This window comes from Capsella rubella, unplaced genomic scaffold (genome assembly GCF_000375325.1).
Source record: "Capsella rubella cultivar Monte Gargano unplaced genomic scaffold, Caprub1_0 scaffold_7, whole genome shotgun sequence".
In the NCBI taxonomy this organism is placed as follows: domain Eukaryota; kingdom Viridiplantae; phylum Streptophyta; class Magnoliopsida; order Brassicales; family Brassicaceae; genus Capsella; species Capsella rubella.
The window spans coordinates 1779755-1802635 of record NW_006238917.1 but is presented as its reverse complement, the minus strand read 5'-3'; the positions used below and the strand labels follow the sequence as shown (position 1 = coordinate 1802635).

The 22881-nt window shown below is 36.2% G+C and overlaps 7 protein-coding genes across 7 annotated transcripts; 3 read left to right on the top strand and 4 right to left on the bottom strand.

Moving 5' to 3' along the window:
* The first annotated feature begins 416 nt into the window (after positions 1 to 416).
* Positions 417 to 1326, top strand: LOC17877417 (probable E3 ubiquitin-protein ligase ATL45). Its single transcript, XM_006285255.2, has one exon. The coding sequence runs from the start codon at positions 521 to 523 to the stop codon at positions 1118 to 1120; it is 600 nt and encodes a 199-aa protein (XP_006285317.1). The 5' UTR covers positions 417 to 520; the 3' UTR covers positions 1121 to 1326.
* A 4981-nt stretch (positions 1327 to 6307) lies between these two features.
* Positions 6308 to 8135, bottom strand: LOC17879166. The gene is made up of 2 exons (XM_006284020.2): positions 7982 to 8135; positions 6308 to 7540 (listed from the first exon to the last, which is right to left on the bottom strand). The coding sequence occupies exon 2, from the start codon at positions 7521 to 7523 to the stop codon at positions 6522 to 6524; it is 1002 nt and encodes a 333-aa protein (XP_006284082.1). The 5' UTR covers positions 7524 to 7540; positions 7982 to 8135; the 3' UTR covers positions 6308 to 6521.
* Positions 8136 to 9155: 1020 nt separating this feature from the next.
* LOC111829520 lies at positions 9156 to 9395 on the bottom strand. The gene is given in 2 exon segments (XM_023778711.1): positions 9156 to 9281; positions 9283 to 9395. Coding segments are annotated over 2 exon segments (186 nt in total). The 5' UTR covers positions 9376 to 9395; the 3' UTR covers positions 9156 to 9188.
* On the top strand, positions 9387 to 15709 carry LOC17880328 (DNA mismatch repair protein MLH3). The gene is made up of 24 exons (XM_023778710.1): positions 9387 to 9621; positions 9720 to 9771; positions 9855 to 9902; positions 10001 to 10146; positions 10239 to 10296; positions 10471 to 10528; positions 10646 to 10738; positions 10805 to 10964; positions 11072 to 11087; positions 11194 to 11414; positions 11492 to 11561; positions 11641 to 11706; positions 11836 to 13140; positions 13246 to 13440; positions 13665 to 13756; positions 13837 to 14037; positions 14190 to 14234; positions 14341 to 14394; positions 14494 to 14600; positions 14727 to 14775; positions 14898 to 14957; positions 15050 to 15122; positions 15233 to 15318; positions 15392 to 15709. Exons 1-24 carry the CDS (start codon positions 9496 to 9498, stop codon positions 15548 to 15550), a joined length of 3540 nt encoding a protein of 1179 aa, XP_023634478.1. The 5' UTR covers positions 9387 to 9495; the 3' UTR covers positions 15551 to 15709.
* Positions 15710 to 15808: 99 nt separating this feature from the next.
* On the bottom strand, positions 15809 to 17701 carry LOC17879365. The gene is made up of 5 exons (XM_006282406.2): positions 17253 to 17701; positions 16797 to 16881; positions 16643 to 16697; positions 16324 to 16462; positions 15809 to 16197 (listed from the first exon to the last, which is right to left on the bottom strand). Exons 1-5 carry the CDS (start codon positions 17442 to 17444, stop codon positions 16084 to 16086), a joined length of 585 nt encoding a protein of 194 aa, XP_006282468.1. The 5' UTR covers positions 17445 to 17701; the 3' UTR covers positions 15809 to 16083.
* Positions 17702 to 17907: 206 nt separating this feature from the next.
* LOC17878407 (plant-specific TFIIB-related protein PTF2) lies at positions 17908 to 19852 on the top strand. The gene has a single exon (XM_006285843.2). The coding sequence runs from the start codon at positions 18024 to 18026 to the stop codon at positions 19713 to 19715; it is 1692 nt and encodes a 563-aa protein (XP_006285905.2). The 5' UTR covers positions 17908 to 18023; the 3' UTR covers positions 19716 to 19852.
* Positions 19822 to 21464, bottom strand: LOC17879341 (WUSCHEL-related homeobox 13). The gene is made up of 3 exons (XM_023778016.1): positions 21151 to 21464; positions 20227 to 20718; positions 19822 to 20119 (listed from the first exon to the last, which is right to left on the bottom strand). Exons 1-3 carry the CDS (start codon positions 21371 to 21373, stop codon positions 20034 to 20036), a joined length of 801 nt encoding a protein of 266 aa, XP_023633784.1. The 5' UTR covers positions 21374 to 21464; the 3' UTR covers positions 19822 to 20033.
* Between the last annotated feature and the right edge of the window lie 1417 nt (positions 21465 to 22881).

Below are 22881 nucleotides of genomic sequence, written 5' to 3'. Positions count from 1 at the left end.
TTTTCTTATTTTAACATTTCATTTTTTTACATAATTTATTTTATTTATATAAACTTTCTATTAATTAAATAAGTAACATAAATATGCACTAAATGAATGTTTTAAATTTATTTTAATGTTTAAACAAAAATGTGGATTAAATGGATGATTAGGTGACATCATGAGAAGAGAGAAAAAGCTAACTTTAGACTCTAAATCTAATAATTTGTCTACGGAAAGTTATAAAACTTAGGTGTTCTCTTTCATACAACCTTTTCAGCCGATATTAACATGACATGGAATTAAATAAACCCTTACTTAATAATAATAATAATAATAATAATGATATCTGCAAATTGGGACATATCTTTTTTTTTTTTCTAATATATAAGTAGAGATGTGTATGTGTGTCTCTATTATATAAAACTTGGATCAGATTCTTCTTCCTCTCTTTCTTTAAACAAACAACAACAACAAAGTTTCACATTTTCCTCTCTCTTCAGACAAGAACTCGAACAACTCTTAATCAAAACATAACAAAATGACTCGCTCCTCTAGATTCCTTGGTACGGCGTCGCCGCCACCGCCGGAAGAAATCCTCGCCGCCGAAACTGACATGGTTGTCATCTTGTCTGCTCTTCTCTGCGCTCTCATATGCGTCGCCGGTTTAGCCGCCGTAGCTCGCTGCGCTTGGCTAAGACGTCTCACTGGCGTTAATTCCGCAGCCATCAGAGAATCTCCGCCGCCCAACAAAGGCCTCAAGAAAAAGGTCATTGAAGCTCTCCCGAAATCCACATACACCGCCTCCCCCTCTGCCTCTGCCTCTGCATCTACGGCCGCCGCAGCAGAAGACTCGTCCACGGAGTGTGCCATTTGCATAGCGGAGTTCGCCGAGGGAGAAGAGATCAGAATCCTACCGGTGTGTAGTCACGCGTTCCACGTGGCGTGCATAGACAAGTGGTTGACTTCAAGGTCGTCGTGTCCTTCTTGTCGTCGGGTTTTGGTTCCGGTGAAGTGTGATAGGTGTGGACACCATGCTTCCACGGCGGAGACTCAGATCAAAGATCAACAACAACCTCTTCCTCATCACCAACATCCTTCACAGTTCACTTCCGCCATTATTCCTGCTTTTCTTCCTTGAAAAGTTCACTTTCTTTTCTTTTTCCCTTTTTTTTTTATAAATTTGCTAAAACAAAAGGAAAATATCGGCACGATTAAAGTAAAGTATTAATTAATTAGGGAAATTAGTGATCTTTTTAGTTATATGTTTTCGATATTTCTCCTCTGTAAGACTGTTAATCCACGGTTCTGCAATTAATCAAATATGAAAACTCTAGTTTTTATTTATTAGTCTGTATTTATTGATTGGACAACCCTAAGCATTAAGAAATGGGTCGGTCATGTGATCCCATTTGAGAAGGAAATCCCAACAAAAAAAAAACAATTTATTTTATATAAAAAATAGAAACTGAAAAGTATATATTTCCTCAATTTCCTTTTAATATTTGGAAATCGCTAGAGATAAATTGGGCGTTTTATATTTTTTCGACAGTCGACACATTAATAAATAAATAAAATTGGTTAGAGAAGTTTATTACTTTTCTTTATTAAAAAGGCAACAAAAGTGCAAGTGTGTAATAATATATAACTAGCAATTGAATGATTAGGAAGATTGGCACACTGTAACTGTAAGTCCGACTTAGTAGTATAAGTTCTTCTGGTTTTGTTTTCGTGTCTAGTGGATCGTAATATTTAACTATAGTTACAACAAGATTACTGTTGTTATATACAAATCGAAATAAAATAAAACAATACTAGTAATCATGATAAATGTGTGTGTGTGTGTGTATTATAATATTTCAGTCTTTGATAAGTCAAAGAAAGCATGTATCTTCTTCTCCTTTTACCCGCAAGAAAGCAAGTATGACTCGGTCTCATTTTCATCCATCCAACCATATCCCAATTATACTATGCATGATCTATGCGTTGTTTCATATATGTTATATATATACATATTTTGTTTCCTCAGAAATAATTGTGAGGATGATATTCCTAATTAAGAAATGGGTGTTAATACTCTTAGCAAATTTATATGAAAAAAAACATTATGAAAATGAAGTATATGTTAGGTCACTTTCATCATTATAGCAGTTCAATTTATCTTCTTACATTTATCACTTATGGTTATCACCTATTTCATTAGCGGCTTATTTAAAAATTAGTTTTTTTTTTTTTGGTTTATTTGTAATGCAAGTTGGATTGGAGTCTTGGACAAACTTATGAAACAAACATTTCTAAATGAGATTTAACAAAATATCTCAAAGTATCTAAAAAAAAGTACTCCCATGCTAAAAAAAACTTAAGATTTGAGGATGTTGGGTCCTTTTTCACCATTATAGTAATCCATTTATTTTGGTTTAGTTGTATACTTATAGTGAGATTTTACAAACATTTTATGGATTATTTAACAAAATATCTCAAAAATATCTGTGAAGTACTATGAGTCCATGATAAACAAACATAAATCTGACGACAATTAATTACGTTAGGTCGCTTTTCACCATTATAGCAATTCCATTGTTTTGGCCTAAATGTATAATTTCATTTTAATCTATAATTATATATTCAAAAACGTAGTTATGGACGTTTTCTAGAAATGGATACTTGTGTTCTACTCTACACTAATTTCGAGCTGAGATATCGATATTTTTAAAACAAATTCATTCATTTTTCAGTATTAATTTTCTTATAAGTTCTGATCTAGACCATCGAATACTACTATTTATCATTATGTTCAAAATACATTCTATCAAATTTGAAGTATTGGGAATAAATTGAAAATAAAGTGAAAAAGGTGGAGAAAGAGGAGGAATAATAGAAGGGGGGAAACGAAAAACGTACGCGTACCACCAAACATAGAGACAGAAACACATACACACTAGAAACGCATGACAAGCCCAAACTCCAATTCCAATTCCAATTCCAAGTATCATCATCTCATCCTCTCTTCCACCTTTCAGTTTCACTTAATGGAATCTTATGCCTTATCTCCTTTTTTCCTCTCTCTATCGATATGTTTGTTTATTAAATTTGCACCCACGAGGCAACAAAAGTGAATTAGCCTAAACTTTTCTTCTTTTTAACTTCGCTTTTTTATCATTTTTTCGTCTTCTCAAAACTAGCTCTCAAGGGTTTTTTTCTATATATCACAATTCAACTCTTTCTTTGTATCTTCTTTTTTTTTAAAACCTAACGTATGATCAGTTTCTTCGATAGACATCCCACTAATAGCATGCAGGACGAGTCCATGATTTTGATTTTGATTTTCAGTTTCTTCGATATATAAACAACTTGTAGTTACCATGGAGTTTATTACAACCTTTTGGAATTATTGCACGCTTGGATATGTAAAAGAAAGCTTATCTAAATGAAGAGGGTAATATGACTTATGAGGAAAAACAAGTGAGAACACTGTAAAAGTTGATAAGACGAGTTTTTCTTTCCCATTTCTTGATTTTTAGTTAGCTTCAAACTCAAGTAGCTAGATAGCTAGTCCTTCAGCACTACTACACTTTTTCCTTTAAATAAACGTAAAAAAACACATTATCATTTAGCTTTATTGGCGTATAATTTAATATAATGTGTATATAGTGTAAAGTGAAATTTTTGCTTTCAAGCATATTTTCTTCCTCGATGATGATGATCATTTCTGGAATATATCCCTATATTTATTATATATCTTAATCAATTAAATAACTTAAGAAGAATAACATAAAGCTAGATAGAGAGGGTGGTCCGAGGTTTTTTAAATCTAAATATTAATTAATTTAAATGTATATCATATAAATAGATATGTGTACATATCATCATTTCATTTCATTTCACTATAGCCCTATAGGGTACTTTTCTCCTAACTATCTTTCTTTTTATGCCCATATAGTCTCTCAATAAAGTGATATATATTTCAAAGATTCAATTCAATCCTTCATCTCTTAGATGACTTAACAACCTACATTCCTAACCTTTTCCTCCCTAATTCTTTTCAACGTTCACATTATATATTCGTATGTATATGTCCCTTTTCTATTTACTACCACTTTTTACCAACCCTCATCATCGCAAGTTGGGCCAATCCTATACGCAGACCTTTTCACTATGTTACGTCCTCTTCTTTCATAAAAAGCTACAAATCAAGTTTGGAATATGTCAAACATACAAAAGAAAAAAGTTTGGAGTCTGTTTCATAACGAAGTTAGAAGATGAACCGACGAGATTTGGATTCAAAACGATTTCTATCACTGTAGGCATGGAGAGAGATAGAAGGGTGAGTTAAACTTATAGCCACAGATAAATAAAAAATTAAAAGTATAGCATCAATAATAAAAAAACTAGTTCTCTCACCTTATCTCTTATAAGATTACGAAATTGCCCCTACGTTAGCTGTTGATTTAATAAATTGATTCTGATTCCTAACTATACTGGCAAAGATACGAACAACTCCAGCATTTAATGATGTTGATGATATCTACAAATATATACAATATCAATCTGTTTAGTTGATATCATTCTGTTTAGTCGATAAGTCCGTATGACAATTAGTATTCTACTGAGGTAACAAGTGTTGTCTTATAAATAAAAAATTGGTATTAAATACAACAAAGTATTCACTAATTACACACTTGACTTTCTAGAATAGTATATATACATAAACATAACAATTTGGATAGTGGATAAGAAAAACATTAGAAGACTACGTATTTGTTATCAGGTAAAAGAGGCGAGTTATATGATCATGATCATCATAGGGTTGACACCTTGTCCATCTTTTCATGAGAAGTGCAATATAACCTAACATATACTAACATTATGCACTGTTGATGATAGAATTCGATAACAATGTTCATCAGTGATTAATAGCATTCGCGATAACTTATTTTTAAACATGTTAAATAATCTGTTATCATAGTAATTTACATATTATCCGTTAAATTAATATTTATTGCTATAAAAATGGAAATTAATATTTTCTGACATTATATATCAAGAAACTGTTTCTTTCCCCTACGACTACACTGTTTAGAAATACAATTTATCACCAAAAAGCAATAAAAACAAGGATGTATATGAATATATAATAAATAATTTAACTACATAACTATACGTTTATCGAATAACATATAAGTTATAGCGGTAACATAAGATTTACTATAAATAATTTAACTAGATAACTATGCATTTATCAGATAACTTATAAGCAGTAAATGAAACTTACGTCACGATCTGTAGATAAGAAACAAGAACCATAAGACTCACTCAATTCACATGCAGAGAAACATGAATTACATATCGGCAAGGATCTGGGTTAATCAAATCAAATCAAATCTGATGAACTATCCTAAAACCCTGATAAACACAAGATCCACATCAAGAACACAAAAAGTGTAATTCAATTAGAAAAAAAAACTTGAACAAAAGCTTTGATCTTTGAATTGGAAGAACAGTACAATACAGATCAAACTTAGCAACAAAAAAAGACACTTCAAATCCTTAGATTTGGTACACATATTAAATGGAATGAGAATTTGTTGGGTCATCTAAACAAAACAAAAAAATATCAATCGAAGAAGATGACGATAACATCAAAAATAGAAAACACGACGGTGGGTAACGGCGGCGCCACCGGTTGATTTGATGATCGAAAGAGATACAATTGCAACGATGGAAGCCATTGAAATCGATGGAGAGAGAGAGAGAGAGAGAGAGAGAGAGAGAGAGAGAGAGAAGAGTTAGAGATGATGATATTAAAAGTTTTTGAATGATGATAGGGTTAAATGGTCAGAAATAATGAGAACTAAATAAAAAAACATCAATGACAAATACTTAATAAAGCAGTCAACCAAGTTCATCACTTACAATTTCCCAAGATAGAAACCAAAAATACCCAATTAATCCAATAAAATTTTACTCTTTGTTGTTTAGCAAAAATCTAAAAAAGCGACAATGGCCAGATGGTTTTAACTTTCAGACCACATGTGACGTGCAGCATGACTGAGCAGCAGCTTTTGTCTTTAGAGCTTTTGTTGCGTATACTGTTTCTCATTCTGTGTCACACGATCTATATCACCACGTGGAGATCTACACGTGACACCCTGTATCCAATCGTTGATTCCACAATTTTACATTTTCTTATCTCTTTTCTTTCTTTGTAATACTTAACTTAGTATATAAAATTACAACCAATTGTTTCTAAACCAAAAGAAATAAAAAACATACTAGTTTAATTCAACAAAAAGTACATCACTTTTATTACATTTCATCCTCGTCTATGAATCCAAAATAATCAAACCTTCCTGATTTACACAACTGTAATGGCAAATAAAGTGTATTATTATGTATATATTTAACAATATATAACATAAATCTCAAACACATCCAAAAAAGGAAACAGCAATCTGATTCTTATACTGAAAATGGCAATGCTGACCCATCTCTTGAAGAAAAAAAGAGCCATTTTTCTTCTCTAGACAAGACAGTAGTAGTCACTATGACCGTACGGCTTTGTTCTGTTTCGCACATTCTGGAGCCTTCAGGTCCTGGCATTTCCAAGAGGACGATCCTGGGATGACGCCGTCCTCCTGCGGCTGAGCCACCGGTAATGGAGTTGACGTGGAGGGAGTTCCGTTTTCTTGATTTCTAGAATTACAAATGCTCAAAGGAAGCTTCTTTAGCTTCACTCTTCCTCTTCTTCTACTCAATGAGCTGCTTTCCTCCCCCGCTTTCTCCTTCATCAGTGTTGAATTCGCTTCTTCGTCCCTGTTTGATCTAGCTATCTCTAACCCTTCATAGGAGCTGTCTGAATCCACGACTCCGGCAATGTCTTTCATGGAGCCGGTTACTATAATACTACTACTCCCACCTTCAACTACGTTCTTGTTCTTCTTATGCTTCTTGTATCTCTGTCCATTCTCCTCGAAATCCGAGTACGTTCTCAAGACTCTAGGATACGAGTCTATAGCCCGATGCAATCTACGTGCTAAATCGTCTTCCTCGCCTCTTAGCTTTCCCTTGGAATACAAAAGCTCGACGGGGACATGTTTCTTCTGCTTGTTCTTCTTAGGAGACCTCTCCTTGCAATCAGGTGTAGCTTCTTTAGGGAAAGAATCAACCAATTCCAGTGCCCTCTTAGCCGCAGCAATCGCCTTTGAGGAAATCAAGGCCTTCTCGTTGGCGATCGCCCTCGCCACCTTTGCAGCTTTAACCGCTAAAGCAGCTGCGGATCTTGTCGCCTCAACGAGCTCTTCCGGTGACTGATTCTGGTCATTGTTGAAACGGGAAGCTAACAAGTTGTCTAGATGGGTCTGAACATCGGTTGAAGCAGAGGAAGATCCGTTTGAGTTTGAAGTAGAGGAAGAAGAAGCGAAATCACAAGGAGAAGATCCATTGGCGTTGGAGTTTAGTTTCTTGAATCCAGCAAGTAACCTCTTTCGAGGAGGGAGATGTGAATCGGAATCGAGCTGATTCGTGTCACACGGATTCATCTCCATTTATATAAAACCCAAATCTGAGAAACAAGAAGACAGATTTAGTGTCTTAATTTCGGATAACAAATGGATCAGAATTCGAATTATGAATGAGATCAGATCGATGGAAACCAAATCAGAGTAAACACATTTGCTGATTAAGATTACAGAAGTTATAAACCAATTCTCTGTTTCCTTAAAGATCGATACTTTTTTTTTTTTTTTTAAATATCAAACATGGTTATAGGAATACTCAAAACTCAATTTCAAAATCACACAATTTTAACAAGACAATTTAAGCAGAAAAATCTTGACATGAACACAGCTGATAACTCGATGATCATAACTCATAAGGTGTGATCGATGAGAAAACGAATTACGTAGCAATGAAAAGAACAAAATCATGAATCAAAACAGATAAAACAAAATTAGAAAACAGAGTAATAATACAAAAGAGACAAGACAAGCAAATTTGATATTACCTCGGCGTTTCTTTACAGTTTTGAAATGACCGCAGTTATAATAAGTTATCCTATCATCTCAGTTTCTCTGGAAATGAAAGGTACAGGAAGATGGAAGAAGAAGATGAGAGAGTTTAGGAGAGAAAGAAAATTAGGGTTTGCAGAGAGAAAGGTGGAGGAGGAGGATGAAGAAGACAAGAGAATTTTGTTCCATTTTCATTTTTATATGGAAACCCTACAAACAAAAAAATCCGACTCTTTTTATTTCTCTTTTTCTTTTTTAATTTTTATCACATGATTTTGTAATTTTGATTGACAATTTTTTTTTAATTACAGTTATCTCTTATTATTACATGTTATTACATGACAACAACAACCTCAAACGAGCTGGTCATGCTTTCCGTTATTATTACATTTCCTCCGCCTAACTATAATAACGGCCGTCATTTATTTCCCTTCTATTTTCCTTCACGGAGTTAATTTCATATTTTCCCTACATAAATAATTAGAATCCATATAATCGCTTGGAGAGATTTACCAATATTATATGACGTGGTTGAGAAATAATGGTGGATGGATATCAAAGCAACGTGGTCGATCCAAGATCTTAATTACTTCGGAGAGAAACCAAAAAGAAAAGAAAAGAATCGACAAAACAATTAATCTGATAGATTAATGATCATTAGAGAGTCCCTACTAGTGAAAATTAATTTTTGTTTGGCGGAGTTGCATATATATAGTCAACTTCACCATCCCACTTGCCGTGCCATTTCATTCTCCAAAAAAAAAGGGTTAATGAAATCATTTTGTACAAAGAAACTATTCGAATTATTACCCCTTACGTAATTATCAGCAATCTCTCGTGTCTTGACCAAAAAAAAAAAAAAAAAAAACAAAGATCATCAACAAGAGGAAATACGTTAGATCTCAGTTAAAATCAAAAACATTTGAACTTTTAAAATCAGTTTAAAGAAAAAAATAGTTTACATAGTAAAATTAATGATATTTGGAAACCATTAACATTGTTGATTAGAGATCATGAATCTTAGCCTCTTCCTTTGGTTGCTAGGTTGTCTATTGAGATAACTACCAAAAAAAAAGGTTGTCTATTGAGCACATTGTTGTTGTTTATGAAGTTTCTCCTCGAGTCAGAGGGATTTGTTCAGTTTTCAATATTTTCTTCTTTAAGCAATCCGGTTTAGTGTGTTCCCATATGGAATGAAATCGTTTATTGAGAATTCGGTTTCGATAATCGTCTTTTATTTGTTTTATAAATTACACAAACCGCTGTCGTTTTAGCAAACCCTAACCCCCAATTTCTTTATTTTCCCTCCAGTTCCCGTTGAGAGCGAGAGCGAGAGCGAGAGATGATGGTGCGAAAGGCGATGGCGGATGCCTCTTTTTCTCAGTTTCATATCTAATGGCCATAAGTAGCTTCGCAATCTCCAATAACTGATACCCGCGTCTATTGCTTCTTGAAATTTTGGGTTTAGGGTTTTTGTTTCCCGGTGTTTCTCAGTCGGGATAATTCGGAGATGAAGACGATCAAGCCTTTGCCCGAAGGTGTTCGTCACTCCATGCGTTCTGGGATTATCATGTTCGACATCACGAGGGTCGTGGAGGAACTCGTGTTCAATAGCCTCGATGCTGGTGCGACCAAGGTCCGCTAAAATCAGATTCCCCCTCTGCGTCGATTTCTTCAACTTTCTATCTACAACATGAATTTTGGAATTCTTCTGATTGATTTCTCTGTTTTCAGGTGTCAATATTCGTGGGTGTTGTTTCGTGCTCTGTGAAGGTTGTGGATGATGGTGAGTAATAGCTCCACAATGATTATTTTTGACTAATGACTGTGTCCTAATTTGGCAATGTTTTTACTGATTTTGGTTTTCAGGATCAGGCGTTTCCAGAGATGATTTAGTTTTGTTGGGGGAGAGATATGGTTAGTTGTACCTATCTTTTATGTTAGATGCTCTGCTAAAGGCCACTTCTGAGTTTTCGGTTTTTGAGAAACTTATCATCAGCAATCTTCCAAAACAGCTAGTTCAAAGTTTCACGATTTGGAGACAGCCAGTGAAACTTTTGGATTCCGTGGAGAGGCGTTAGCTTCAATATCAGATATCTCGTTACTGGAAATTAGGACAAAAGCTATTGGGAGGCCTAATGGTTATCGAAAGGTTATCAAGGTATGGAATTACTTTGATGCTACTCATCACTCCTACATTAGTTTCTGTACTCTTGGTTATGGTTTTTATTTAACTTCCAATTTGCTTTTCAGGGATCCAAGTGTCTACATCTAGGAATTGATGATGATAGAAAAGTCTCTGGCACGACGGGTAATGTGTCTTCTGTCACAATTGCTTTATCTGTTATGCTTATCCAATTGTGAAAGTGAAGCCTTAAGTACAATTTTCATAAACTATTTGTCTTATACATTTGAGAAACGCCTTTACTCGAATTTTGGCTTACATTAGCATGAGTAATTTCTGACTTTGACCTGGTTGTTGCAGTAACAGTCCGAGATCTATTTTACAATCAGCCAGTGAGACGAAAATACATGCAATCCAGGTTCATTTCTTAGACACTTACTTTTTTGAGTAAGATCATCTGGATTTCAATCTTAATTTCGCCTTATCTGAAGTTTCTTGAAATTGTGACCATGATTTTGTTTTGTTGCAATGGTAGCCCCAAGAAACTTTTGGAATCTATCAAAAAGTGCGTGTTCCGGATTGCCCTTGTGCACTCTAATGTTTCCTTCAGTGTTCTTGATATTGAAAGGTGGGTTCCTACTTTCACTTAAAGATCCTTATGAAACCAGCCCTTCTGATAGTTTCCTTGTTACAGTGATGAAGAGCTTTTCCAAACCAACCCTTCTTCTTCGGCGTTCTCACTACTGATGAGAGATGCAGAAAAAGAGGCTTTAAATCCTCTTTGTAAAGTAAACGTTACAGATAGCATGCTGACTGTCTCTGGCTATATATCTGGTCCTGGAGATAGTTTCAAGGTAAGTTACTTGCTCCACTTACGGACTTCAAAATTATCACAGTTTTTTGTCAGATTGTTAACTTTGAGCCTTACTTTTCTGTAATATTGTGGTATTTTTCCTTGCAGGCCTTGCAGTATATATGTATCCATATTTGTGCATCTTCTTGTTTGTGACTATACATTACTATATTCTACGGTTTAGGCTCAGTAATTTCTGTATATTGGTTGTATGGCCTTCACAGCGATAGATATCAATTCAAGATTCATAAGCAAAGGTCCCATACATAAGCTGCTGTACAACTTGGCTGCTAGTTTTGAAAATACGGATAGCTGGAAGCCTCCAGATGAGTTACAAACAGGAAGACGTAATAGACTTCAATCCAATCCTGGTTATATTTTGTGCATAACATGTCCACGTCATCTTTATGAATTCTCGTTTGAACCATCAAAGACTCACGTTGAGTTCAAGGTAAGATTTATCTTGTGATCTAAATTTTTGTAGTATATTTTTGAGATTTTTAATGATTGCCAATATGTCTGTGGCAGAATTGGGAACCTATACTTGCCTTCATACGAAGAATCATTCTAGCCAACTGGAAGAAAGATACAAGTCTTGGTACGCACCCTTTTTCAAGCTCTGATAATATCCCTAATATTTCTGGGTGTTTCACTGTTTCGGTACGTTTTACTCGTAGAATTTTTTGATGGGGGTGCTGATCTACTACCAAAAGGTGATATACAAGACCTTAGACTTCGAGAAGGTACAAAAACTTTCATACTGTCACCTTTCTATCACATCAGTGCTTCTTTATTACGAAGAACCATCTATGGTTCGTCCAATCTAAATATTCCCGGAAAGTCTCTATCAATGTGTCATTTGTTGGATGCAGATTGGCCAGAAGCTATGGAACCTACAAAAAAGAAGCTCAAGAGAAGTAATGATAAGGCACCTTGTAGTTTTCTATTATCCCCAGCTGCTGAACTGAAAAGAGATGGTGTTTTTTTGTCTGAAGGAAAGGATGAAAGGTCTGTACAATATAAATTTGACATGGATATTGAGAATCTCAAAGAGCAAGGCTCTGAATTTGACTGTCAGACTGATTCTCTTCCACAGTCATGTGACATGGACTTTCCACAAGTTACTGACCTCCTGAAAACAAGCTTTGTTGCTGGTGTTACATGCAGTAAACAGTCTCTAAAAAGATGTCAGAGTAGCACACCTCTCAATATCGACAATGATTTTAGGAAAGATTCAGACGAATTAAATCAGCAGTTTGGAGGATATAAAGATGAGTTGAATGTCAGCAATTTCACTGGAAAACATCTCTTGCGTGGTTACTCCTCAGGAGAGAGCCTAATCCTTAACAAGCCTATACGAACTCATGATGAAAGGTCTGAATTAGCCATGCCTATGATACTCAATAACGACCAGTGTAACTCGCTGATTCGTGTCCTGGAGACCAGAGAAGGTGGTTCTCAGAGTGATATATTTTCTGATACTCTTGAATGTCATGGAACGACTAGGACTCTTGATTGTTCCCTAGGGAGTTCATGGCAGGATACTGATTGGTTTACACTACAACGTCCCGCATATAGTGGAAGTGGTAGAGAAGATTTTAACATTGCCTCCATAGATACTGTAGAATTTCATTCATACAAAGACAAAATTTTCGGGAAAAAGTACTTTTCCTCTGTCAATGTGGGGAGCTCTGGTGCTGAGAGTTTCTGTTTGAGTTCTGAGTTGTCTCCAATGTTCTCCACACCTCCTTCTGCGACCAAGTGGGAGTTAGATTATCAGAAAGGTTGTCAAATTCTGGAAGGGAGTTTGAGACTGGGAAGGATGATTGACCCTGAATTTTTGTTCAGTGCAGCTGATAACATCGAATTTGATCATGAGGTCATACCGCAAATGGATTGTCAGGAAACTAACACAGATTCCTTCACAGCTATTCAGAATTTCACTCAGTCAGATGAAAAAGTTTGCAAGTCATTGTGGGAGCACGCAGATAATGTGGGTATTGAACTAATTAGTATCAAAAGGGACAAGTTCAATTATAGGAATGTTAGACAGAATAATGATGGTAAACAAAGGTCAAGAAGAAGCCGCTCTGCTCCTCCATTTTATCAGGATAAGAAGAGATTTATCAGCTTAAATTGTAGATCAGACACAAAATCAAAGAACTCTGATCCACAAGGTTCATACTACTGGTCTTTGGTCAGATGTAGTCATATTTTCCTGGTATGGTTTTAGTTTCCAGAATGTGGTACAAAAGATATTAATGAGGTTTATCTTTCTGCAGAACATGATGATTTGGAGTGTTTGACACAACCTTGTAATACATCTCATATGTATCCGAAGCGGAGCATCATTAATGATGTGTCATATGATCACATACAAGAAACAGAAGAAAGTTTGAATTCTGCCTCAGACTTGAAAGCATCTACTGGTTGCAGGACTGTGCACCCAGAGACGCTAGAGGAGGATGGAGACAAAGGTAAATATTAATCTTGAATTAGCAATATATCTCTTTAGTAGATGAATCATCTGGAAGACACTGCTACATAATGGTAGATAATATAAATTGCCGTATCTTCCAGTTTGTTGTAGTTGTCAATAAAACGTGCTCCTTTAAAAGTTTGGTATATGTGAGTCTTCATGATGTTTCCTTTTTTCTCCCCTCTTCCATCCGGAGTATTTACTATGTTATCTAATCTGCAGACTTCAGCTCAAAAGAAAATGTGGATCTTGATAAATCCACAACGAAATGGCGCCATCACTGTTCAGTGTCTCAGGTTATACACATTGATAAGGTTTGTTTTCTCCTGATAGAGTGACTTTCCGGTCAATGGAAGAGAACCGAGCATCCATAATATTTTCCACTGTTGTGCAGGTTGCCAAGGAATCACATGAGCTTCACGATCAAGATAGTGTACTTGATATATGTTCAGGACTTTTGCACCTACGATCCGATGAATCATTGGTTCCTGAATCTATAAACAGGCACTCCGTTGAAGATGCCAGGGTCCTACAACAGGTTGACAAAAAATATATCCCAATTGTTGCTTGTGGAACACTTGCCATCGTTGATCAGGTTCATCATATCTCTTTTGTCTCCTTTATCTCAAATTCTAAACACTTTGTCTGAATATGTTGGATAATTATGTTCAAACTATAACAACATAAGCTCTGAATATTTTTTCTCTTAATATATGTCTTGCTATCTTCTGGTGTCATTTTTGACAGCATGCTGCCGATGAAAGAATTCGCTTGGAAGAGCTGCGTAAAAAGGTAAGAACATCTTGGAACTTCAAGTTCATGGAACTACTTTTCTAATGTTTCCTAGTTTCGATATTGTTATGCTTCTGTCAACTGACGAAACAATTGCAATTACTAGGTCTTGGCTGGGGAAGCAAGGACAGTCACCTACTTGAATGCAGACCAAGAGTTGGTATGTTTGAACAGGATATTAGATAATATCGTCATCAGAGTTTTCTACTCTCTTCGGTTTATGATGATGCATCATTAATCTTTTGTTTTGACATAAAAGGTACTGCCAGAAATGGGCTATCAGTTACTCCAGAGTTATTCAGAGCAGATAAGAAACTGGGGTTGGATCTGCAGCATCAATGTAGAAGGTTCAACATCCTTTAAGAAGTAAATTTTCTCTTGCTGCTCAATAATATGCAATACTTTTTTGAGTTCTAACAATATGCAGTAGTGTGTTTTAGATTCCACACCATGATTCTCTAAAGACGTGATTATTGTTTTCCTTTTCTACAGGAACATGAGCATCATCCAACGGAAACCAACCCCAATCACACTTAATGCGGTTAGGCATATAGTCTAGTTCTTTCATTTCGGTTACTGCTTTTGCCAGTTAAAAGTGATTCCATTCTCTGTGTGATTCTATATGGGCCACTTGAATGATCACTCTGTTTATACCACTTATAGGTCCCATGCATTCTGGGTGTAAATCTATCTGATGTTGATCTATTGGAGTTTCTTCAGCAGGTATGCTCAGACTCGTGTACACGCACATAGCTTTTCTTTTCTTTCTCTTCCTTTTTTCTTTAAGATTCTTACTCAACTTTTTGCCAAACCAGCTTGCTGATACTGACGGATCATCAACAATTCCTCCATCTGTTCTTCGAATCCTCAACTCCAAAGCCTGTAGAGGTACATTCCTGATCTCTCCATAATTTTTTTGTATGTTCAAGGATAATATAGTGACCACTATTCATCACTTGGTTTCTCTGCTAATTCTGTGTTTTTATCTTCTCATAAAGGTGCAATTATGTTTGGAGATTCTCTGTTACCCTCGGAATGCTCTTTAATCATGGAAGGACTGAAGCAGACCTCGCTTTGTTTCCAGGTAAGTAATTAACATCAAATCTTACCAAAAGGATTCATCTTTAATCAAACTAACCCATTAAGTCTGTGTATAGTGTGCTCATGGACGACCAACGACAGTTCCCCTAGTCAATCTGAAGGCATTGCACAAACAGATAACAAAGCTCGGTTCTAAACAACTGTGGCATGGTTTCCACCGGAGAGAAATTACGCTTGATCGTGCTAAGTCACGCTTAGAAAAAGCTAGAAACTAAAAGCTTAAAGAGCTCAATGTCGATAGTGCCGTTGAGTCAGTAAATAACTACTTTACTTAACTCTTAGTCATACTGTAAATCTTCTCTTTTGATATATAGTTATGTAAATCTTCTCCGATTTTGAAAAGAAAAATAAAGAAAACAAAGCTTAGACCAAAATATCGAAAGTTGGTTACAACCCGTGAGGTAATTAGACACGGAAGATGCAATATTTGTAGGTGAAGTTATGAAACAGATCTTTCCTCCAAAGAACCGATGTGGGATTAAATTAATTATTAATCACAACTTTGTAGGAAACGTGTACATCAAAACTTTTCAAACCCTTGCACTCACTCATTGTACTCTTTTTATCCAGTTAATATACAAAAGAAAAGTTTCTAGTCGACAAACGATCCATGGTCCAAAAGTTTACCAGTCAAGAGTTTTTTTGTCCTCTAGTCAAATTCTCACGTTACAGAACACATTGTGTGATCACAACTTCAGTGCTTGTCTTGTAGCCGATCATGGCCAGTAGATATCTCAAATGTAGATGCTTAACCAGCTACATCATGTTCTTCTTTAGCTATCGTCTCACTTTGTTCAGTGCCGATAACAGCACACAACGCTTTCCAAATGGGAACTAATATCTTCAATGGCGGACGCAGTTCCTGTACAAAGAGGAAACCGACCTCAGAATTGGTGGCTAAACGTAATATTCTCAGATTGATTGTTTCTCAAAGTTTTCAGCAATAATTTCTCTCTCACAAAGTATTGTAACACACTGGTGGCCTTACCTTAAACACCAACGTAAGTTGTTCTTCGCCACGCAGGAATAAGGAGAGACTCCAGTAACATGTAACAGGGGTGACACATTCAACCAGCACAGGCTTCAAAATCTTGCCAATAGGGATAAACCTGGAGATAGTTTTTCCACTGCAAAGCAAAAACATGTGCAATAGATGATTGGTGCTTGTATAGATAAGAATAGGTCATAGACTACAACTGATTCCACCAGTTTCACCTATCTTAGAGGCCATTAATCTGGAGTAGTTTAAAGCGTTAATTCATCATTGAGTGCAGACAAAATATACTAAATAAATGGATAGAGCGTACCTTAAATATTGAGTTTCTAGTTGGATCCCGAAGGTTGGCATGATTATAACAGATTCTGAGCAATTCAAAGAAAAGATAAAATTAATTAAAGACATGAAGCTGGTGTCATTTGGTAAGCCTGTAAAGTGTGTGTAATCATGAACCAGGATCTCACCTTTCTTGACAATCTTCCGACTTTGTAGCATAACTAAGAAACCACTTAAGAGGCAGATCCAAGAAAGAGTTCTAACTGGATTGTCCTGATTCATGTGTATCATTTATTTCAGATACTTGAGCGTAAAGAAGCAACAGATGGAACATATACAAAAAAAACCTTGTGAAGTACTTCAAATTAAGCATCGTGCTTTACGCAAAACTTTTCATCTATTTAACATATTACTCAACCAGAATGTAAATATCAAACTGTTAAGTCGTTCACTTAGGAAGCCATACTTCTAAAAGCTATGTGATTGGTCCCTTTAAAATTAAGAAACAAAGTCGTACGCCTTACTCATAATGTGCATTAGCAGCACTTATTCTAAGCAATACCTCGAAACTACCCAAACTTCATGCAAGATTCATATACAAACAAGACAGAGCACAAACAGACATCTCCTAAAAGTATCATTACCTCTCCAAGCAAAAAGTGCATAGAGCTCGCCAAAAGCACAAGGAAGAAACCAATTCCCCTACGACGGGCATAACCAGCTGGCTTGCTTCCGTTGATGATCACATGGTGGATGTCAATGGCTTCTCTAGTTGGCTTACTTTCACTTTCGTGTATGTAAGTGTACCTCTTATTTGAAAGAGAAAAGCTCACCATTCGAGCTTCTCAATACCCAAGCAAAAAGTTTCAGACTTTTGAGCCTCAATCAAATCGCACAGCAACAAAAGACTCTCTGCGGCTTTTCGTCGAGCAATATGCGTGCATTATAAACACCGTTGAGTACCCATAAATCTCGCCAACTATACCCAAATACAAAGTCCTCGCAACCAAAATAATTATCTCTCCCGGCGAACGGAATCCGCACTTCCTTGAATGGATCAAATCCGAAACCCGGTTTCGCTTAAAGTCTTACCGGTGAAGAGAAAGAAGAAGGTACATATATAGACTGTACGTCGTTTTTAATAAAAGCCTCAGATAAAGAACTCTGAACGTCCTGACGTTTTAATTTTAGTTACATTAACACCTTGCCGTTATTACCGTCCCGACATAATTATATAAACCTAATTCGGTTTTTATAAGGGAAGGTCTAATCTTAATTACGACATTGATGTCTCCCAGTGCTTGTGGATTCGCCGTCGATCGGAATCTCGTGTCGCTGTCTTTAACCTAATCCTTATGTTCGTTCGCGCCGGGGATTTAGAAAACCTAAGTTAAAGTGCGAAGCTTTGGGTTGGAATGATGCGATGCAAGAGATGCAATGGAAGCAACTTCCAACGCGAAGAAGGCACGGGGAATTCGTATTGCGGTGGATGTGGGACATTACAAGAGTACGATAACTATGAAGCTCAGCTTGGCGGTATAAACGGACCTCAAGGTACATATTTACGAATAGGCACCGCTGGTTCAGGCTCTGCCCTTGCTTATAAAGATAAGAAGATTTATGAAGCCAAAAAACTTATTGACGAAATCACAGACAGACTGAATCTGGGGAATGAAGCTGAAACGATTAAGAGTATGATTAGTAAGATCACTGATGGGGAATTCGGACAAGGTGAGTGGTTTCCGATTTTGATTGGGGCGTGTTGTTACGCATTGGTGAGAAAAGAAGGCAAGGGTGTTTTGCCTATGGAAGAGATTGCTATTGCAGTTGGATGCGAATTGCATCAGTTAGGGAGTGTGATTAAGCGTGTTGTGGATCATTTGGAGTTGGAGTTTCGAGAGTATGATCTTGTGGGTTTGTTTATGACGACAGCGAATAACTCACCGAGATTGAGTGGTGTCGATAGCGAGAAGAAGGAGAAGATATCAAAGCAAGGAGCTTTTCTGATGAATTGTGCTCTGAAGTGGTTTTTGTCAACTGGGAGGAGACCAATGCCTTTGGTTGTGGCTGTTTTGGCGTTTGTTGTTCAAGTTAATGGTGTTAAGGTAAAGATTGATGATTTTGCGAAAGATGCTCGGGTTTCGTTGACTACCTGTAAAACGCGGTATAAAGAGTTATCGGAGAGGCTTGTGAAGGTTGCTGAAGAAGTGGGTTTGCCTTGGGCGAAAGATGTTACTGTGAAGAATGTTGTGAAACATTCAGGGGCTTTGATTGGTTTAATGGAAGCCAAGTCCATGAGAAAGAGAAAACGAGGGACAGGGGATAAATTAGTTGGAACTGATGGATTTTGTTTAGAAGATATAGTGAGGGACTGCCTAAGCAAAAAATCTGTGTACTGTTATAATAATGATGATAATGATGATGATGATCACCAAGATGCTATGTCTCGGTATTTTGATGTAGGAGGCGAACCTCAGCTACGTTTATGTAGTAACGATGATCATCTATCAGTGAAACAGTTGCCTACTATGTCTCGGTGTTCTAGTGTAGGAGGTGAAAATCAGCTAACTTCATGTAATAATGGTGATAAAATATCAGTGAAACAATTGTCTACAATGTATAAAGAATTTGTGGATGGAGTTGGGGGTGGCACTCTTGGGAAAATAAGTCAGGAAAAGAAAAATAGTATGCGTGAAAGGGAATCATTTTTTCAGATGGTTTCGCGTGAAGATTGGTGGAAAGGGAAATCGGAAATGAGTCAAAGGCTTCTGCTCAAGGAAGTGTTGGAGAAAGATGTAGGGCTTGATGCTTTTCCTCCTTCTTACATAAAAGGTTGTGTTGCAGTCAAAAGACGAAGTGAAAAGATTAAGGCAGCTAAGCTACGGATTAATGCCATAAGGAATCCTTCTGACATAGTTAGTGAAGGTGCAGCGTTGTCTTTGGAGCTTGAACACAGCAAGAAGAAAAGGAAGAAAGGAACTGAAATTGATTGGGAGGATTTGATTATCCAGACTCTGGTCTTACACAATGTGAATGAGGAAGAAATCGAGAAGGGTCACTACAAAACTTTGCTAGAGTTGCATGTTTTCAACTCTGGAGAGGTTTGAATTGAAATGTTTCTCTTGGGATTGGAACTTGCGGTGGAGAAAAGAAACTGTACGCGCTGAATCATTTTTTCATTATTTTTTAAAGTATAATTAAAGGATATACGAATGTTTCTGAATGCAGGAATTATCAAAGCAAAGCCTCACAAGAACATTTCATGTAAATGTGTCTATGAAGATGATTAATAAGATAAACTAGAGAAAACCATTAAAATAAAAATAAAACCAGAAAAAACAAAAGTCTACAACTGCTTATGACTGACTACGAAATCCATTTCATTGATCTCTCTGATAATTAGAAGTTTCCTTAGCTTGTATTAATCAGCCTGACATGCCATAGTCGTCAACATGATCGTAAAGATTGTAGCTTTCAGATAATCCCATCTTTCCCACAAGATGATCATCCCCTGCAAACACAAATCACAAGACATAAATAATTTGATTTTGGTACAGACATAAGTCACAGGCTTTGTTCACCATTTCTATAAAGCCAATATCTGGTTTTGTTACTCACTTGGATTTGATAGAACTCCTAGCAAGTGAAGGTCTGAGCTCATCTCAGGGCTCTGAAAGCAAAGATCTTCAGGCCTAGGAGTAGTTGTTGTCGTTGCTGTGCCCATGCCATTATTGTTGCTATTGCCATCAGGAAGACCAAGAAGAGTCTCTGGTCTTACTCTCTTCTCATTCAGTGCCTCAACTTCTGTCTCAACCTCAGACTCCCCATTGTTGTTGCCAGAAGAACCACCACCATGCTGCTTCCTCTTGGAACGGGCACGCCGGTTCTGGAACCAGTTGTAGACATTTTGCTCAGCAATCTGGCCGTGTTGGCTCAGCTCTTCGGTTATGTCTTTGATCTTCTGCTTGCTCGGTGTGCCCGTGCCTTGATCGAATATACGCTCAAGAATCTGAAGCTGAACGGGAGTAGGAGTCCACCTCTGTCTAGCAGTCATCTTGTGACCTATAGATGACATCATTGGGTCTGCATATAGACCTCCCAATCTCCCTCCTATTCAACACCAACAGACAATTGAAGCAGAGTTGTTGAAGTTAAAACTATTATATAAAAACTGAAACTTTATATGTCTTAAGAACAAAGCATCAATCAGAAACATACTTTTTTGGTGGGAAATTCTCAAAGCTCAATTGAAGTGATTCAAGATATATAACAGAAGCTGAACTCTTAAATCGATTCTAGAACTCCCCAAGAACTCTTACTCATAACTCAAAAATCCAGGAAAGGTATGATCTTTGAATCAGATTGAACCCAAGAAATGAATAAAAGGCAGATAAGTTTCAATTAAAAGAGAAGAAGATTCACTTAGATCAACCAAAACACAGAAAAATTCTGAATTTTCACAAAAAAATTACAAAACAAACCTTCTTTTGTTTTGTGAACAGAGAAGAAACAAAATGGAAGAAGAATTGAAGAAAGAGAGACCTGCAAGATCTTGTTGAGCAGTGAGGGTTTTGTGCATCTCAACAAGACGCTCACAAATAGTGCCGTAAATAGCAATCTGTTTCCTGAGAGTTTCATACTGCTCATCGGTCATCACCTTCACGTACATTCCTCCCCCGGCGCCTGAGCCGCCGTTAGCATCGATCCCTTGAAGATTAGAAGAGTGATGGTTATTGGGTTGTTGCTGATTATCCCATTCCATCATCTCTTTTGTCAGAATTTTGCTCAGAAGATTTCTCTCTTTTTCTTTTTTTTTCTTTCTCTTTTCTCTGTGTGAATGAAGGAAACAGAGCAAAGTCAGTGCTTTTTTGGGAGTAGAAGGAAAGGTAAAGGCAGAAAAAGACAAAAGAAAAAACTTAATTTTTTTGTTCCCATTTTAAATTATAGTATATAGTTTACTATTGCCCCTATAATATACTACAAAGAAATAATAATAATAAGAAACGGTAATGATTCGAACAAAATTTGACAATCATAGGGTGATTAAGGAAACTATTTAACCAACGGTTATATATAGTTTCTATTTTCTAATTTGACCGTTTGGAAAATTATACGGTTATTATAATAGCTAGGTTAAACGGCTACTTCCATAATTGGATATATACATATATATTGATTTTATAGTCCTTGGTTGGTTAGTAATTTTCAAGGAACTGAATGTTGGATGGATTTTTTTTTTTTTTTTATCAAACTAAACATAGAATAGTAATGAATGTTAAACATTTTGGAGTAGTTTGGATTAAGGCATGGCAATACTAGTACAAAACCTTGGTAAAGATAGATTATGCCTTTTGTAGTTCCAATTCGTGTTGTATTTGTTGGTCAACAGTCAAAATGGTATTTTTAAATGCGATAGAAGAGCAATTGTGTGTGGGAAGATAAAAGAAGACACCTTTTTAATTTCATCTTTTCCTGACCGATTAACTGACATTCCCGTTGATTGATAAATTTGAGGTTGCGATCTAACTTTTCTGACACATCGATCCCCCAGATTATATATAACTTTCCCTAATTATTTATTCTATAGAGAGTATATTAGCTTCACCGTCTTTGATCATAGTAATTAAGAAACACAAACCATATGATAGAGCGAACTTAAAAATATAAAATTTGTCTGGGCCAGTCAGGACTTAGTTATAAGTTAAGGTTAAGGAGCGGCGACCATATAAAAAGAAAAAAAAAGAAAAAATGAAGTTAGGGAGAGCAAACAGTTCTCACACGTGTCGTTTGAACAGTAGATATTGTAGGTGGTCGGTGTCCGCCGCCCATGTTCCACGGGCACTTAGATTTTTTAATACTATGCTTCTGAATCTGCCTCATTTAATTGCCATCCAACCAAAAACAAAACCAATGTAATTGATCTTCATAGTAAACCAGGGACCAAAACTTGCAAAAATTGATCTATAAAGAATGTTACATTGTTGTTTGTTGTATCCAATGTCTCTGTTATATATTAACTTGGTGGAGATTACAATGGCACAGAAGTGAGAAGATAAAAAAAAAAAAAAATTTCAAAAAAAAAACTTGCAAAAATAAAGAATAAACACACATAATACATATTACGTGGTCATGACTCATGCCGTATTCTAGTCCGATCCCTAGTGTTTGTCGGAACGTGTGTGATTTTAACTCTTTCTACTTACATAACATATAGTATTTATTTGTAGAGCTTCTATCATTAGAAGACACATCATTATTATTATTAACCTTTGT